Genomic DNA, 18,598 nt, shown 5'->3' with positions numbered 1-18,598 from the left:
CTCCTATTGCAAAGCAGTGCTGCTTAACTCAGATTTCTCTCTCTCTCTGCCTCACTCCTCCCTTTTTCCACCTCTGCCCTGCTCCCATCACTCCCCTCCATCTCTCAGAGCTAGAAGGGGAGGCAGGAGCTGACTCTGAAGAAGGTAAGAAAGGCTTTTTCTGCCCTGGCTCTCTTTCCTGTGGGTGCTCATCACTCAGAGCACCGAGGATGCTATGGTCTGGCCCTGGGGTGCTCAATGCCTGGGTGCCCCCCAATGATGGTGAGGCTCTGGGGTGGCACATGGCCTCAGGACAGAGCGCCTTGCATTACCCAAGTGCCGCCTGCAGTTGTTGGGTGGTTTTACTTTCTTCTTTAATGAAACTTTGAGCCCTCAGGGCCAGGATAGGGAACAATTTGTTCCAGATCCTTCCCAGGGAGGGGACGTCTCCTCGGCATGTTTGCTGCACTTCCTGCGGCTCTGTCAGCATTTCTCCCTGGGAGTTCCTCAAAATGCAAATACCCCAACCTGCGTGTTGTGTAACGCTGGAGAAAGTGTTTGCTTCAGGAAAACAACACAAATATTCCAGTCTCAGGGCTGATTTTTCAGTGATAGTTTCTTGGATGCAACAGAGGAAGAAGAGCTGGGATAAATCCCAGCTTTTTCCTCCTGTGCTGTGTCTCCCAGCTCTCTCCTTCCCACTCCCTGAAGCTCTGCTTTTCTGTTCCTTGGTTCTCAACACACTTCGTGTGTTGGTGGCTAGCTCAAAGCACTGGTGTCCTTGTGGCTCTGCAAGTGGCCACTGGCAACTTCTTGCCTTACTTCTGTCCTGCAACCTCTTGGATAATGTGGTGGTGTGTGGGCTGAATCTGGTTGGACTGGGGGGTTGGACTCGATGATCTCTGGAGGTCCCTTCCAACCCCTACAATTCTGTGATTTGTGGTGTTTTGGCTTTGGGGAGGTTATGGGAAATATGGAGATGACAGTTTGAGGACACAGGGACAACCAGCAAGATGGGGAGGGCTTGGATGGTGACACTGCTCTGGGCTGGTTGGGAGAGGAGATGTAATTTTGGGTGCTAAAAGAATAGTGTGGTTCACCCTGCGGCATTGTGGCTTGGATGGGAGAGGTTGGACATGGTCTGGGGAGGATGTAGCCCCCACCAGCAGCTCCCCTGTGCCCAGGACACCCTCAGCATGCTGCTCCATGAGGTTTCCATCCCACTGGGACCAGGGGGATGTGCTCAGCCCCTCCTCATCTACTTAACGGGCAGTGCTGGATCATAGGGCTGCCTGTGCCCTCCGGGAAGGCTTTAGGACAGGCTTTGGGCACAAGGTTGGGTGTTTCACAGCCCTGATTAGGGTTCCCAAATCACTGCTCACCCTCCGGATGACACATGACTTCTGTGTTCCCCTGCTATTTTCCCATCTCTGCAGCCTCTTCTGAGAAAACACCAGGAAGCAAGAGTTGAGGAAAAAAAAAGGAAAAAAAAAAATCCTGCCCCAAACTTCTCTTTTTCTGCTCCCCCCTCCCTCCCCTCCCTTTTTCAATACTGAACCAAGCAACTCCAACATGTGTCTACGGTGTCACATGTCACCATGGCACGTATACATGCACACACGTGGGCTCTCCTCTCCATTGCCCTTGTCCCCGAGCCCTGTTCCTGCCTCCCTGCAGCTTCCACGTTTACAGGAGGGATCGGTATTTTCACAGCCGTTTGCTCTTAACCTCTTGCAGGCTGACTCATGTGTACTGTCTGGCTAATTTTAGGCTGGGGTGGGGAGACGGGTGGGAGATGTGAGTAGCTGCAAAAATTAATTTAATTACCCAAGCAGCGCTGTGTTTCTTGCAGCTGCCATGGCCATCTCCTTGGGCACTGCCTTGTCACTGTCACTCTGACCGCGTGTCCTGCCGGGTGCTCAGCCCAAGCTGACGTCTTCTGTCTGGTTTTGGCTCTTTCCTGGGCTGGGCAGGGAGATGAGCCCTGCAGCATTGATTCCTCCTGCAGGCAGATGGGACACTGGCACGGGGACATGGAGAGGATCGGGGAACCTATGACCATCTTTTTCCTTGCAGTCCTGAGCTGTGCATTGGCCTCACTGGCTCTCTTGGCTGTGGGATTAGACAGAACCTGGCTGCTATGACTAATAGTAATAATGTTTGTAATGCTAATTAGTGCTGCAGAGTCACCTTGGGGATGGCCAGCCTGGAACTGGCCTGGAGCTGGCCTGGAGCTGGGGATCTGCAAGGATGCCCAGCCCAGAGCTCCTGGCACAGGACAGCTCAGTGTCTCCAAAGGAAAACTGCTTTTATTGGGAGTGCTCACGGGCTCCAGTTTCAAGCAGGAATGGGGGAAAATGTTGGATGCTTCAGTGGAAATAGATGAGGCTGCTCTCTGTTCCCAGATGCTGGAGGTGCTGGGGGAGGTGGGCTGTGCAGGGCAGCACCCTGCTCCCGCTATGAGTCAGCGTGGGCTGTGCCGTGCTGTGCTGTTGGCTCTATTTTTAGGGGCTGAGGATGATCATGGAGCACGACGTGTGCCCTGTGGCATCCCAGCCTGGGAGGGGCGTCAATTCAGAGCCTGGTGGAGGGGCTGTGGCATGGCACTGAGCGATGATGGGTCGCACCATGTGGCGCTGTGTACTACGTCCCCTTGGGGATGGGACTGGGCACAACTCTCCCATCTCTGTGTCCAGGGTCTTCAGTGTGCCGTGGAGGAATGCTAAGGCACAGATGAGCCCCATGTTTTTGCACAGTCCATGGGGGGTGGAGGAGCTCAGTTTGGGCATCTCCTCTGGCTCAAATGGGGATACGGGAAAGGGCATGGCCCCATTTCCGTGCCAGCTCATCTCTTTCCTCTTTTGTTTCTCTGCAGAGCCTAGGAGCTATGTTGAGTCAGTGGCCAGAACGGCCACAACTGGCAGGGCAGGGAACCTTCCAGCTGCCCAGCCTGTGGGCCTGGAGGTGCCTGCCAGGAATGGTGCCTTTGGCAACTCCTTCACCGTGCCCAGCCCCATCTCTACTAGCAGCCCCATCCACAGCATGGACGGGTGAGTATGGGAGTGTAAGTCCGCAGGAGGCGTAGGGTCTGTGCTAACCCCCTAACCCTAGGAGCTTTGCTCCCTTGTAGTGAGTTGGTGCCATCCATCCCTGTCCCCTCCACTCTGCCCACTGGAGATGAAAGAACAAGGGGTTTTGCTGGGAGAGGAACTGGGAAAATGCTCTTTCTCCCATATTTTGGTGGAGAATTGATGCGTGTGAGAACTGTGAAGCTGCCTCCAGTTGCTTCCTGTAGCTGGCAGGACTCATCCCACCGCTGCTATTGAGCAGCTTGCTGGTGCCATGCCTCAGTTTTCCTGTGCCTGCTTGGAGGAGGGGCCCAACCAGCAGTGGGAGTGCAGCAGAGCTGAATCCTCTTCTCCCGATCTCTCCTCAGTGCCTCGCTCCGCAGCTATCCATTGGAGGGCAGCCCCCATGGCACAGTTACACCTCCCCATGCTGTAGCTGAGCCAGCTTACCGGTCACCTATCGTCTCGCAAACGCCATCTGCTCACAGCAGCTACCAAGCCTCGTCTCCATCATCCTTCCAAGCGGGAACGCTGGGCTCTCCCTATGCCAGCCCTGACTACCCTGATGGCCGAGCCAGCTTCCAGCCGGACCCCCAGGTTCGGCAGCAGCCACAGGTCAGCGTGGTGGGTGTCCATGCGCTGCCAGGGAGCCCCCGCACCCTACACCGGACAGTGGCTACCAACACACCACCCAGTCCTGGCTTTGGGCGAAGAGCTGCCAACCCTGCTGTTGCCAGCACGCCCGGCAGCCCTGGGTTGGGCCGGCACGCCATGTCCCCCCATGCGCCACCAGGGAGCCCCAGCCTTGCCCGGCATCAGATGGCAGCCGTGCCTCCCGGCAGCCCCATGTACGGCTACTCCAGCCCAGAGGAGAGGCGCCCAACGCTGTCCCGGCAGAGCAGTGCGTCCGGCTACCAGCCTCCCTCCACGCCATCTTTCCCCGTCTCACCGGCGTACTATCCTGGCACCAGCACTCCACACTCCTCCTCCCCGGACTCTGCCGCCTACCGCCAGGGCAGCCCCACTCCACAGCCTGCACTGCCTGAGAAGAGGCGGATGTCAGCCGGTGAGCGCTCCAACAGCCTGCCCAACTACGCCACGGTCAACGGCAAGGCTTCCTCGCCTCTCTCCAGTGGCATGTCCAGCCCCAGCAGTGGCAGCGCTGTGGCTTTCTCCCACACCCTGCCGGATTTCTCCAAGTTTTCCATGCCAGGTAAGGGATGCTGTCACCTCCATCCCTCTTCAGCTGCCTGCTGTCCCATGTCCCCTTCTCATCACTGTCCCGCGGATTTATGTCCTGATGTACTCCTGCCCAGCTGCGAACTTGCAGCACAGCTGAGGCTTGGACTGTTTCCTGCTTTGTTTTTTGTTTTTTTCGCTTTTCAAAAATGGTGAATCCAAACAGGAAAAATACCAATTTGATGTTGGGAGCACGCTGTCATGCTGGTGTAAACAGCGTGGGGATTTGTATATGGGGAAGATCAAAGCGTCTGCAGGCAGCTCGCATCCGCCCAGCTTCTCTCTGTCATGGGGACGTGCTGACCTCCCAGCCCCATTTCTGGTGTTTGCGCCCCAGGGAGCTCCCAGTGCTATGCTCCGGGCCCCCTCCTTGTTTCTGAAGGGGTGCCACACCCATATCACCATCCCCTGCTCCCATTACAAGCCGCCACCATGACGCCGAGATTGGGCTGATAGGACTAGGGAAATAAAGTGCTGGGGCAGCAGTGGCTCCAGCTGCCGCTTCGGTTTGGCTGCCAAGCAGGTGGCCCTTTGTGGGCACACTGGCACCTGCAGTGGCCCCATGACTGCAGTGGCCAGGAGCCACCCTAGGAAGCGGGGACCTCTTGGTGCTGGCATAGCAGCTGAGTGCGATGGGAAGCACTTGAGCATCTCCTACAGATCATAAAGGGCTCTTCCCAGGCCCCACACTGAACTTTAAATACAGTCATAGAGTAATTAAGGTTGGAAAAGACCACTCAAATCATTTAGTCCAGCCATCAACTCATCCCCACCATGCCCACTATCCATGTTCTCAGGGCCACATCTCAGTGATTCTTGAACGCTTCCAGTTATGTTAACTGCACCCCCTCTTTGGGCAGCCTATGCCAATGCATTACCATTCATTCTGAGAAGAGCCCAGGGGAGACATGAGCTACCAGTGAAAATGAGGTTGGGGTTAAGGCGGCACATTGGGGCTGTGTGGAGGTGAAGGTAGCTGTATTCCCAAAAAGGTGGGAGTCGCCCAGATCTCACGCAGTTTTAGATAATCTCCTTTGACTTTTTCTTCTCTTCTTCCCTTCCTGCAGACGTCAGCCCTGAGACTCGTGCCAACGTGAAGTTTGTGCAGGACACTTCTAAGTACTGGTACAAGCCAGACATCTCCCGGGAGCAAGGTGTGTAGGTGACATGTGACAAAGGACTTGGAGTGAGCTGGAGTTTGCTTGCTGGTGTTGGAGGGCGCGCTGCCTGTCAGCACGCCAGGTCTGAGCTCTCCCCTTCTCTTCCCCAGCCATCGCACTGCTGAAGGACAGGGAGCCAGGGGCTTTCATCATCCGGGACAGCCACTCCTTCCGGGGAGCCTATGGCCTTGCCATGAAAGTGGCTTCCCCACCTCCCACCGTCATGCAGCAGAACAAGAAAGGTATTATGTGTCCTCCTCCTTCCCACACTGAGATGCTTTCTATTGTTTCTGTTGAGCGGGCAGCCAGGGCTACTGAGCCAAACTGCCCGTGGATATGTGCTGATGTGGCAGCATCCCTCCCTGCCAGCCTCTGCCATCCCCCAGGTCATGGGGACATACCAGACATAGAGGGCTGGGGGACATCTTCCCCTGGGCTTTGGCATGGTGAAATGCGCACAGCCCACCAGCAACGCAGCTTGGGGTGTGCAGAGGATCTGGTTCCAGGAGGGTGACTGTGGGTGAGCCAATGGGATTGCAGTGGGATGGTGAAGGGAGGAGAAGGATGAGGGCAGCTCTGGTGTGACAACATTTGGTCTCTTTTCTCAGGAGACATCACCAATGAGCTGGTGAGGCACTTCCTCATTGAGACTAGCCCACGGGGTGTGAAACTAAAAGGATGCCCCAATGAGCCTAATTTTGGTGAGTACCCCAGGTGTAGTTGGGATGCCTTTCCTTTGCTGGAATGTTTGAGCAGAGCAATCAGGTATCTGAAAGAGCTGCCCCTGAGCTTTCTGGAGGACAAGTGATGCTGCTGGGCAGGGTAGAGATGAGCCCCCATGGGCACGGTGGCTTCAGGGAAGGAAAATGCCACGTGTGGTTCTGTCCACCTAGAGCACTAATACCCTGACAAGCTCCTGTGCTGGGCAGGCTTGTTCCCAGCCCTGTGCTAACCTTCTCCCTCTCTCCCCAGGCTGCTTGTCGGCTCTTGTCTACCAGCACTCCATCATGCCTCTGGCCCTGCCCTGCAAGCTGGTCATTCCTGACCGAGGTAAGAACCAGGGCCAGCAGTATGGGGTGGCACTGCCCCTCTGTTCTTCGTGGTAGGAGCTCCTCCTCCAGCTAGGAGCCACATATGGGCTGTGTTTCTCCATCTGGACCAGCTGCCCAGGAACATGCTCTGCACTATGAGCCATAGCTCATTCCTTGTGCTCAGATGGTTCAGAGCCAGGCTGGGCTTTCCCCTGTATCCCCAAGTGCCCCATCAGTGCTGGTATCCAATGCTCAGCACTTAGAAAGGGGATAGTGCATCTGCCTCCAGTACCTGGTAGGTTTCCAGGCAGGGGGAGCAGCCATGTCTCATCTCTTCTAGATCCCATGGAGGAAAAGAAAGACGCTGTGTCGACCACCAACTCAGCCACAGACCTTCTCAAACAGGGTGCGGGTGAGTAGAGAAAAGCTGCTACAGGGATACTGTGGCCCAGAGCAGTGGCTGGCTGACCCCACTTGTGCTTTTCCCCTTCCAGCCTGCAATGTCCTCTTCATCAATTCAGTGGAGATGGAATCGCTCACAGGCCCCCAGGCCATCTCCAAGGCTGTGGCAGAGACACTGGTGGCCGACCCCACGCCAACTGCTACAATTGTTCACTTCAAAGTCTCTGCACAAGGCATTACCTTAACGGACAACCAGAGGAAGTAAGAGCCCCTGCTACCACATCCTTGGGTCCCCAAAGTCTGGGCATGCGTGGGACATGGGTGTTACACTGGGAGCATGAAGGATGTCCCTCAGGGATGTGAGCTTGGTCACGGACCTTGGCCCTGCCTTGTGGAGTGTCCTAGGGGACAGCCAGGGGAGCTGTGATGGGAAGAGGTGGGGGATGACTGGCTGTGATGCTCTGTGCCTTGTGTTTCAGATTGTTCTTCCGACGACACTATCCTCTCAATACTGTTACCTTCTGTGATTTGGACCCCCAGGAACGAAAGTAAGTGCCCTAACCCTTGGGGTTTCCCCTGCCTTTTTCCCTCTCCCAGGCCACTGTGCTGCTTGGAATGGGGTCTTTGCTTTTGTTTGTTCCCCTTGCTTCTGTAGTGTGCAGGAGGCACCATCTCTAACACTTGTTCTCCTTGCAGGTGGACTAAAACTGATGGCAGTGGTCCAGCCAAGTAAGTGTATGCTCAGTTGCTGTCAGGGTGGATCCCACTTGGGTTTGAGCATCACCTTCTGGAGCGTCTGGCTGGGGGGGTGCCCCCACATGGTACACTTGGTTGCCTGAAGGATGAGCTCTTCTCCTTGCTTTGGGAACTTTTCACCCAAGCATGAGAGCACTGCTCCAGGAACTGAGCCCAGTTCTGGGGGTTAGTTCCCACTAATTTTAGCTATTGTGTTAGTGAAGGAGTTTTTATTAGGATGTCCAGCTGCTGGGATGTTTCCTCTCTCCAATTAGAAATGCCACAGCCTGGGCCTGTCTCACATTCTGTTCCCCCATATTTATAACTTCAGTTTGCACGTTCTAATTAAAAAAAAAAAAAAAAAGACATTTCATTTATTGGGGGAGAGACAGACAGAAATAACCACATGGTCTCATCCAGCTCTGTGGGCAGCAGTGTGTGGGTCTGCACTCTTGGTGTCCCCGTGTGGCCTTTCTAGTGTTATGGGATCCCTCACATGCCTCAAGGTCCTTGTTTGGGGACAGTCGTGGGTTGAGTAGCTGGGATGGTCTGAGCAAAGAGGGTTTGACCGAGAGTGTTGGTCTTCAAAGAACCAAGAGGAGGTTTAGGCTGGTCTTCATGTGGGCTCTTTGGAGAATAGGGTATTTCCTTGTGGGTCATGCAAGATGAATGTTGAAGAGCACAGGGTTAACGTGGCCATACTGGAAGAGGATGGGTGGTGTTCCTTGGGTGAGCAGCACTGGCAAACCTCACTGAGCCTCTTGTCTTCTCCCCACCCAGGCTCTTCGGCTTTGTGGCCAGGAAGCAAGGGAGCACCACAGACAACGTCTGCCACCTCTTTGCAGAGCTGGACCCGGACCAGCCAGCTGCAGCCATTGTCAACTTCGTCTCCAGAGTCATGCTTGGCTCTGGCCAGAAAAGATGAGCTGGTGCTTGCGGGTGATTCTTGAATTTTGGAGAAGGACTTGGAGCTGATCCGAGAAGGAGTGTGAGGAAGTGCATTATGGGAGAGGGAAGTGAATTGGGGGGGGGGGAAGGGTTGGAATTGTGGAGGAAAACAGCAAACAATGACAAGAAAACAAAACAAAACCCTAAAAACTTGACACAAGCTAAACACACACATAGAAGAATCAAACCACACACCTATGTAACAGAGCCATGAAGTCAACGCCAAACAGGGAGAGGATGCGGATGCATGTCCCACCACAGGGAAGGTGACCAAAGTGAAGATGGCAGCAAGAGGAGTTCCCAGCTTTCAGCATTGCAGTCCTGAGGCCACACCAAGTGGTTATGTTTGCTCCAGACCAAATGCATGGTTGTCATTTGGAGGGAAAAAAAAAAAAAAAAAAAAAGGAGACAAAACAGCAAAAGCCATGAAAGAAGCCTTCATCGGTGAACGTCTGCTGCATGTTTGACACAGCGTACAGGGTATAACGCCCTGCTGCTGTGTGGGCCCAGGTCTGCAGGACACTGGAGGAGATGCCGTTGGAAACTTCCCCTTGCCATGCTGCAGCAGAGGGTCCTGCCAGCTTACACCGAAACCTGCTGGCCACCCTGCTGGGGTGTGCAATGGCTTGGTCCCAAATCCTCTTGTTGCCTGGGTGCTTGGCTTTGGGCTACCCTCCGCTGCTGGCCCATAGCCTAGCACAGGTGAGACATCACAAGTTTCACCCACAGAGGGGCAGTGCAGCATCTCCTCCACTCCTGGGCAGCTCCTGCGCTCCGTGCCTGGAAGAGGAGGATACTCCTGGTCTGGTGGAGGAAGGAAGGCACCTCCTCGCTCATCTTCCTCTTTTCCCTCCTGTCACCAGTCCTCTTTGACAGTTTTCTCCTGTGGCCTGTCACACATTCTCCTAGCAGGAAAAAAAAAAAAAAAAAAAAAAAAAAAAGTTACAATAATAATAATAATAATAATAGCAGATGCTTGCACAGGTGGGTTTCCTGTGCGGAGCAGTGGACCCGTGGCCGGCCCTATTTCTCTCTTTGGAGATGTGCAAGCAGTTTTTAAATTGCATGGACGTTCAAGTTGCACGAAAGGCGAATGACTACAAGTAACTCAGGCGCTTTCTCTTGTTTTTATTTTTGGAGGCCACGTTAAAAAAAAAAAAAAAAAAAAAAAGAGAGAAGGAAGAAAAATTATTTAGAAAACAACAACAGCAACAACAAAGGATCAACAATCGCTGGGCAGCTTTGGCTCGGTGGGGAGGCCACAGGTCCTCTGAGAGCCACCCTCCGCCTTACCCATGGTTGAAGGTTTGCACCCCAAATGCACTGCAGGCTTTTCCCTGTGTGTGGGGATGCACAGGGGCTGAGGGCCCTGTGCCTTTATGGCTGAGCATTGTGGTGTTGGGGAGCAGAGGTCCCAGCCCCAGATCTGGCTCTGGTGGTGGTTGGTGGAGGGAGCAGTGTGCAGGTTTGGGGCAGAGCTGAGCACTGTGCTGCGAGCACAAAGGTTCAGAGGTTGTGTTTTGTGGTTTTTATGTCTGGAGAAGTTTCGGTGCAGAGTGGCCCAGATAGCCTGCTGAAGGTGAACAATTAGACTCCTACTGCTGCAGCCCCCCAGAGAACTTGCCTCCCTCGGACCACCCTTGCCTTGATAGCTATAATATATATAGGAGCTATACTGACAAAATACTGTAAGCTAACAAAATTTAAAGGAGGAAAAAAAGGTTAAATTGACACTCTGAAAATATTTATTTTTTTGCCATATTTTGCTTTCCGCGCATCGATTCTCCCCCCTGTTCTATCTGCCTTCCCCCACCCTGGGGGCAAACACCTGCACGTCAGAAGCGAATTGGGTGCAAGGGAAGCGCCGATGGGGCGTGCAGGTGCCACATGGGGGACATGCGTGTGACCGTGTGTGTGTGTGTGTGTGCGCGAGAGAGCGACGGCGTGGGCGCGGAGGGGCCGGCGTGGCCGGAGGCTGGTTGGTGTATGGCAGGTGATGGATGCGTAGTGGGGATTTGGGTGCGAGACTGTGGTGGGATGCGTGGAGGACGGAGCCTTCTCCCCCTCCCGGCTCCCCCTATCCACATGGATGCAAAGACCTTTTCATACTTTATCTTTTTATTTTTTAATGATGTTTCTAAAGCGATTCCCTCCTTCTGCGAAATTCAAGCGAGATGAGAGATGATCTCACCCGTCATCTCCTCACCCTGCCGGTAACCGATTAGAGGAAACACTGTGTTTATAGATATATAAATATATATTTTTTTGAAAGTCTCTATTTTTCAGACTTGGTTTTCTCACTGCTAAGAAAGAAAAGAGATGATAATAATGTAATTTTATTTTAATCTACTGCCTCGGTGCTTGAGTCTCCCCTTCACCTTCCCGTCCCATAGGGCAAAGCAGATTGGAGCACCCAGAGGTGCTGGTAGCATCACGCCTGCTTCAAGGCTCCACAATGATGCTCAAGCTGGAGATATAGCCTGTGTCTGAATGGCAAATGTTAACCATTGTGTAGTTTTTAACATAGAGCTTCCAATGATGTCAGCGGGCATTTGTCAGCTCCCTTTAAGGCACTTTCCTTCTTTATCTCCTTTTAAAAGTTACTTTTTTTTTTTGGCTGTAACTCCCCACCAGTTGGGTTGTCGGGGACCCAGTACCGTGTCAATATTTTTCTTAACAAAAAGGATGGATGAGATCCTTTGGTTTTTCTTTGGCTTTGCCATGCAGTTGCGGTATCAGAGAGTCGAGCTTGTGCGCGTTCACCCTGCTCATGTCCCATTGTAACCACACCACCGGGTGTTCTCTCTCTCACACACACCAACACATCCCTCCTTCCTGCACAAAGAACTGCATATATTCTTGCCAAAGATATCCTTAAAAACGCACTTTTCCCCACATATATATATATATATATAATTTTTTTTTTCTTTTTTTTTTTTTTCGTGTGTACATTTGTTGTACGTCACCTTTTTGTGTTGATTTGTTCTTTGGAGAACCTTCCTGTTCCCATCCCTCCTCCCTTTGCTGTCGGTGTTGCTGCCTTACAGGAAGGCTCCTGGGGGTTTCCCATCTGACCCGGTAATTATCTGGGGGTTTGGTTGTGTCGCTGTCTGCTGGAGGGATGCACCCTTTGTGCAATAAGTTGTTCTTTCCTATTGGATGCAACAAACCAAATGAAGCCAGGTTTTGGTAGTTCTGGATGTAACGCGTGCTGATCAAGCATGGAATATCATAGAGTTGTGGAATTGTTGGAGTCGGTAGGGATAGTGGGGAGAAAACCTAGTTCCAGCCCCTCTTGCAGATTGATGCTGTGGGAAGGGGTCCCACAAGCAGAGCCAGGCTTTGTCCCAGCATCCAGGAAACACCTGGATGTGGCCATAGCCTCTGGGCATTGATTTTTTTTTTTAGCAGTGAAACAGTCAAACCGGAGCACACCCTGCCCAGCAGGTTGGGCAGGTACGGAGCCGGCCGGCCCAAAAACCCAGACGGCATCATCGGCAAATGGAACCCTTCCCGTTGGAGCAGGCAGGGAGATCAGACAGCAGAAGAGCCCGCAGGGGCTTGTTTGATTCCGTTCGTTTGTTTTGCAAATTGCGAGGTTGGGTTGGGGTTACTATTTTTTTTTTTTTTCTTTTCCTTAAAAAGGAGAGGAGAAAAAAAAAAAAAAAAAGGAAACAACCCAACATTTCTGTTGGCGGATCCAGCACTGCCGTGTTTTGCGTGGTTTTTTCTTTTTCCTGTTGTCTTTGTTACTTTGGGAATGTTACAGATTTATTTGCTAATCAGTGTTAATGAACAGTTCAAGACTTTCAGACTTGCCCCTTTCTGTGTATTTATATAGATGGAAAAGAAATATGTTATATTTTGTATCTTTGTGCCCATGGCGTCGTCGCGTGTGTAAAGATGACTTTGGTTGCACCGTGTCTGCGTGTGAATGTGACTCTGCTTTTGTCTTCCCCTTTGTACAGATGTCTGATTCTCCGCAGTTCATTGTATGGCTTTATAAAGTGGTTAAAAAAAATCAGTTATATAAAATATACTGTTGCTTGGAATGCCCGCTTGGTGTCCGGGTCGCTCGGAACATATCTCACATTCTAAGGGAGCACGGAAATAAATGTTCTATTCTTTTTGCATGGGGGGGGGGGAGGGGGAAGCCCAACAACCGCCATGGGGGTGCTGTGTTTTCTGCAGCTGGGCCCCCCCAGTCTTCAAAGTTGGGCTGGGGGAGGTGTAACTACAGTGCTGCTCACCAGATGTGGGTTAACTGGGGAATGTTGGGGCTGCTGTGTGGCTCTGGCTCTGTTCTGGCCTTTGTTTGACAAAGGGGGTCCCTCTTTACTGGTGCTCCCTTTGAGCAGTGGGGGCTCATTGCATCCTGTTATCCCTGGCACTGAGGGGGGTGATCAACAATGTTCCCTCCACCCCCATGTCACCATTAGGGCTGAGCTCTGTGCTCCTCAAACTCCATTCACTGCCCCTTTAGGGACAGTCCTGCTTCCCCCATTCCTGGCTAAACAAAGTAGTCCCCCCTCCCCAAGTAGCATTCCTGCCTTTTCCTGGGCGCAGAGAGTGATTCCCAGCATCAATCAGAGCCCCCAGCTCTCTGCTCTGTTCCTTCCCTTCCTTGCTGAGTTGGTGGCCAAGCCCCGGCCCCCGGGATGGATTGAGTTTAATTAGACAAGAAATATCAGCCAGAGCAGCAGCAGTTTCTCTGGCGCCAGTACTGCTGCGGCTCACAGGCTCTGAGCTTCTCCTGGGAGCCGGCAGCACTAAAAATACCTCCTGCCTTCCTCTGAAATAGCTGTGGGGCGAGGAGCGGATGGAGGGGGCTGCTCAGAGGACCCCGTGCTGAGGGGCCTGTACAGAGGTGGAGGGGTAAAACAAGTATAGGGGAAGAAAGAGGACGGTTATGGGCACCCCAAAACCAGCAATAGGGATGCAGGTGGGTGTGTTGTGCACCAGGGGATGAGAGTGGCTTGCTGTAAGCCAGCAAACGCCATGCCTTCCTGCTCCCTCTCTGCTTTTTTTTTTTTTCTTTTTTTTTTTTTTTTTTTTTTTTTTTTTTTTTTTTTTTTCTGCAGTTAATTCCCCATTTCCTTTCCAAAATTCCTCGGGAGCTTCTGGTTTGTGTTTTTCCTCAACATGTTCTTATCTGCCGCCCGCGCTCTCTCACTGGGCTGCACAGTGCTGGTGTTTCAGGGCTCCTTCTCTGCAGGCTGCAGCTGTCCCCAGGCCAGGTTGGTGACCCTGGTGTCACCATCACCAGGTACCACCAGATCCAGCCAGGAGCCTCTATTGCCTCCCTATTGCACACCACACCCCTTCCTTCGGGTTCCTAAAGCTGAGGTGTTTTTTCCCCTTAGCACCTGCTCAACTGTCTTGGGGCCACCCAGGAGAGTTTCTTAGGGGGGTTCTCTGCTGCCCACCTGCAGAAGGCAGGGATGAGCACACTGGGGTAAAACCAGGTACTGCTGGTGGGGAGGAGGGCACTTTCTTCTTCTTTCTCATTTACCCTCTCCCAGACTTGATCACAGTGGTGGAACCCCTCAGTGGTGTTCCCGTGGGGACAGAAGATGTGACCCAGCCCAGCCTTTCATGGGCATCATTTGTGGGCTGGCATCTCCGGGGTGGAATGGGTGCAAAGTATCCTACATAGGCAACACATACAGCACCAAAGTTCATCCATGTCGACAATGCCAAACCCAAGAGGATAAAGCCCTGCCCCTGGAGACACTCAAGGTTGGGCTGGAAGGGCACTGAGCACCTGATCAAGCTGGTGTCCCTGTTCATTGCAGGGGGGTTGGACTAGATGGCCTTTAAGAGCCCCTTCCAACCCGAGTGATTCTATGGTTCTATGATTCTAAGCCTGTTATTGAGTTGCTGGTGAGAAAAAAACCATCACTGAAACAGCTCTAGGGGTATCATCGTCATCTTGGGGAGGTGTCACCGCTTGGAGGTGGGCACAGACATGATCTGTGGTGCAGCAGTTACCCATTCTCCATGGCCACAGTGAACAGAAAATGACAACGAAAAGGATCAGGGTTAAATACTAAAGGAAGAGGGATCGTATGGCCTTCTGCTATCGTTCACCTGGAGAGGGAGTGGAGCTGGAACCCCGGAGGTGACCGAGGAAAGGGAAAAGGGGCTGTGCGCCGGGTCCTGTCGGAGCAGGGCGGCGGTGGGAGGTCCCTGGGAGCCGGGCGTGGGTATAGGACCGCGCTGTACTCTGCCTTGTGAGGTTCGGGCTCCATCTACAGGGAGGTGCCTCCAAGAGGCGGATGGAGCCCTTGGGCTGACGCATGCCCAAAACGGGCCTGGCAGGAGCTGACGTCTTCTTGCCTGTTCGCGGCTTCTGCAGCTTTTCTCTTCTGAACTGTGCTCCCGTTCTGCACTGGTGGGAAGAGCTCAGGTGCAGACAGATCTGTATGTTGCTGCACCAAGGGGCTCGGAGCATGCAGGACCGAGGTGCAACCTGGAGCTAGTTGCAGGATGCTCCAGCGCTGCTGACCCCTGGCTGTGGGCTCTTCACAGCCTCTGCTAAAGCTCACCCATGGGCAGGGTGCCCCCGCCAAACAGCCTCAGCTCCCACGGGACTGATACTCCCAGCGGAGGACTGTGGTTATTGCAAACATGAAGTCCTGGGCTCAAGTGCTGAAGCCTAGAGGATCCCCCAGGGGATGCAGCCTGTGGCAGGTGATCAAAGTAATATCGGGTCAAAGTCTCATCAAGGCAGCCTAATTCACATGCTTAGGTGTGATAAAGCCGCACGAGGCACCTCTATTCTCCCTTGTTAGAAGAGGCTCAATCATATCCTCATCCTTTCACCTGCCAGCAATTGTGGGCGTGAAGTGGTAACAAGTCCAGCCTGGTCCACTTACCTTAATAAAAGCAGTATTTAGTAAAGGTATAGGAAGCCCCTTGTTCGCAGTCCCTCTGCCCTAGCCCAGGATAAGGAAAGCTTTTAATGCTTCCTCTGTGCCTTTATTTCCACCCTCATTCATGCTCTACCTCCTGTCTGTATTGAGCTGCAGTGCTGATGGACTCCAGTTGGATGCATCCTTGCCTTCGTGGTGGGATAACCAAGAGGGACTAAACTCTTCCTCGTTGCAGCCCCTTGCTCCTAGGGAGATTTGCACCCTCCTGGCTCTCACCCTGCCTTTCCACCATTCCGTTACTCTGATGGCAGCTGGATCCAGCAGAAAGTTCTCAGCTGATGGTAAGTAAGATAGTGTTTATCTCCAAAACTGGGCTCTTCCTTTTGGATGTAGGACCCTCTCCTTCCATATTTCTGCTAGTTAGGCTGAAGGGACAGAGGGGTACATCTGTCCTGATGATACTGGGACAGCTGTGTGACTGTGGTGGCAGTTTTCTGTTCCTGGTGGTTGGGGTTCTCCTCTGAGTTTTGCTCCAAGTTGGGGAGTTTGTAGTTAAGTATGGAGCCTGTAACCATGCCAGACAGCCTGGATGGTCCCTGGAGAGGGATGTGCAAAGCACACACAAGTATGCTTGCATGCATCTATACTCAGTACAGAGCAGAAATGCCCCTATGGTCTCTTTTTTCCCATCTCTGTTAAGTCTGTGTTGCAGCACTACCCACTCTTTACTCCCCCCTTCGTTCTGTAAGAAAGAAAAACAGGAGTAGAGGAATGCAATATTTGCAAGCTCATTGTTTCCAGCCTCCATCAACTGGATAAAACAAGCCACCAGCGAGCAGCTTCTCGTGACTGTGCACAGAGCCCTTGCCAGAAGAACAGGGCTGTAATGAAAGCCGTATGCAGGAATGAGCAGGAATTCAGCAGTGCCTTCAGCAGAGCTCTGCTGGGATGTGCTGCAGCCACTTGGGAGAGCCGTGGAGAAGGGTGATTTGTGGCTGAATGTCCAGCTAACACTGAGGCAATCTGGAAGGGCTTTGGTTTATGTGGGCTCCCTCTCTGGGCTGAGATTTTGCAAGTGCAGTGGGATGGCAGGGCAAAAACAAGGAGGAAAAGCTCCAGTGGGGTGGGAACAAATAGTTGCAGTGACTCAGGGTATGGTCTTTGTATTTTTTTTTTCCCATATGAGACAGCTTGGATTGATCTACTTGAGATACTGGCACCACCTTTGGACTTGGTTCCTCTAGGATTTTACTGTGGGATTTGAATTACCTTCATGAATGCATAGAATAGCTTCCAAAGTGCCACAGATTCACCTGACTCTGGCTCGTTGTGGGTGTTCAAACCCTATGGCCCTGATCACCCCACCTGAAATCTCTCCTTCAAATTATACAGAGTCAGGTTAATTCCTTCCAGCTTTGCTTTGTGCTCCTTACTTCCCTTGTACTCATTCAGGGGAGGTAAAAAGGAGGTCTGTGCTCACGGTTTGGCCGATACTATCTTCTAAGGACCTTTACAAGCATACCCACAGCTCTTATTTGTAGCACCCTGGGAACCTTGCTCCTCAGTGATGGTACTCAGGGCCCTCCATTGAGAGGAGTGGGGAGAGGCTGTTGGTGGGGGTAGCAATACCCTGGGAGCACTGGAAAGATTTGTAGGACATTCCTGGGATGTGTGGAGCAGACAAGATGACAATTTGGCACTGTGCCTCTTGGTAAGATGTGAGGAGAAGAAGAAACTTGTGCCAAGGTCCTATTTTGAAGCAGCCCCCTCGAGCCCTTTGATACAGATAGTATCCCTGGGGATAGGGTTTCACACTTCTTTATAGCTCACGCTCCCATGGGAGAGAAATCCCAGCCTTGCTCAGGCTGGCTGCTGTCTGCCTCGGCTGCTGGGCAGCAGGCAATGGCTGTCCTTCATCCCTAAGGGCCCTGGCCTCAGCCATCCTATGTGCTCCCACAAGGAGAAAATGCTAGATGATCTTTGTGGTCTTTTCTAATCTATCATTGATTCAGTGACCACGAGCTTCCACTGGGCCCTGCTACATGTTCCACTTCACACTGCTGGGAGATGCGGAGCTTTTCCCAAATGACCATGTAGAGCAAGGAGCATGAACCAAGGACGCTCACCACCAGGTCTCCAAGCTCAGCAACCTGCTGTCCCATCTCTGCTCTCTCCTTCGTTTGGACCAAGTGCCATCTCAGAGGTCTCTTTGGGGACCATGAGCTGGAGATGCCAAAGGATTTGGTAATGCAAGATCCCAAGGCAACGAAAAAGATTTGAGCTCTTGGAGCAGCTTCCCTCCTGTCCTACCCATTTTCTCTCCCCCCCCCTCCTCCTTTTTTTTTTTTTTTTTAATCTCTGGATGATCAGAGATCTCCCCATCACATTTCATAAAATCATTAAGGTTGGAAAAGACCTCTAAGATCATCCAGTCCAACAATCAGTCTATCACCACCATATCCACTCACCATGTCCCTCAGTTCCACAAACGTCTCCAGCTGTGTGGGACCTTTCATTACTCAGGGAAGAAAACTGCATGTGTAAGATGCTCAGCTCCAGACCTGGTCCTCCTCCCAGCCTAGATGCTCTTTGCACTGTGGGCTCATACCACTAGAGGTCGGCCGGTCCCTACCGATGGGGCCGCTGGAAGGAGGAGGAAGGGGCAGCAGGCCAAAAGGACTTGGCTAATGGAGCCTTGTGTGTGTGGATATGACAGATACTTCCTCTCCTATTGACATTTCTCCCGGCCTCAGGCCAGCTTTCCAGGCTTGGTGCTGCTCCTCATATGGATTGGTGTATTTGACACGCAAGAAGAAAGGCAGGTTTTTAAGGGCAAGAGAGTGCTGGGACAGCTGGAGTGCCAGCTTTTCCTGGAAAATAATGAGAGAAAAAAGAAAGATTCGTGCAGTCAGCCAGTGCACACAGATCTCTGGCAGTTCTGTCACTGGAAAGGTGAAGAGTTATCCTCAGCCTCACAGAGGGGGGCTCGGTGCTGGTTGAACTCTGCACGTTGCTCAGTGATCCACAGGAACTGGTGACTTCTTGTGGTGTCCTCAGGACCTTGTGCTGAGTGTGAAAGCTGTAAGGGCTGAGTCCCTTCTGCTGTCAGTGCACTTAGCACTAGAAGGGTGGCCAAGGAGGTTAATGAAGATCCAGCTCCT

The 18,598-nt window shown here is 52.5% G+C and overlaps 1 protein-coding gene across 13 annotated transcripts in view; it reads left to right on the top strand.

Annotated features, from left to right (window-relative positions):
* Positions 1-12,197, top strand: part of TNS1 (tensin 1) — a 48,878-nt gene extending 36,681 nt beyond the window's left edge. For 8 of the 13 annotated variants that reach the window (XM_048952436.1, XM_048952438.1, XM_048952437.1 and 5 more), the window contains 12 exons: positions 109-144; positions 2,855-3,029; positions 3,416-4,260; positions 5,354-5,440; positions 5,557-5,688; positions 6,055-6,147; positions 6,419-6,496; positions 6,818-6,889; positions 6,972-7,140; positions 7,359-7,427; positions 7,576-7,608; positions 8,395-12,197. In XM_048952436.1, coding sequence (XP_048808393.1) covers positions 109-144; positions 2,855-3,029; positions 3,416-4,260; positions 5,354-5,440; positions 5,557-5,688; positions 6,055-6,147; positions 6,419-6,496; positions 6,818-6,889; positions 6,972-7,140; positions 7,359-7,427; positions 7,576-7,608; positions 8,395-8,539 — 1,934 coding nt within the window. In that variant the 3' untranslated portion in view covers positions 8,540-12,197. The remainder of the gene's footprint in view (positions 1-108; positions 145-2,854; positions 3,030-3,415; positions 4,261-5,353; positions 5,441-5,556; positions 5,689-6,054; positions 6,148-6,418; positions 6,497-6,817; positions 6,890-6,971; positions 7,141-7,358; positions 7,428-7,575; positions 7,609-8,394) is intronic. The other 5 variants (XM_048952448.1, XM_048952434.1, XM_048952439.1 and 2 more) reach the window with 1 other exon arrangement.
* The last annotated feature ends 6,401 nt before the right edge of the window (positions 12,198-18,598 follow it).

Source organism: Lagopus muta, chromosome 8, assembly GCF_023343835.1.
Source record: "Lagopus muta isolate bLagMut1 chromosome 8, bLagMut1 primary, whole genome shotgun sequence".
In the NCBI taxonomy this organism is placed as follows: Eukaryota; Metazoa; Chordata; class Aves; order Galliformes; family Phasianidae; genus Lagopus; species Lagopus muta.
The sequence above is the reverse complement of the archived record's forward strand: the minus strand, read 5'-3'. Positions and strand labels throughout refer to the sequence as shown.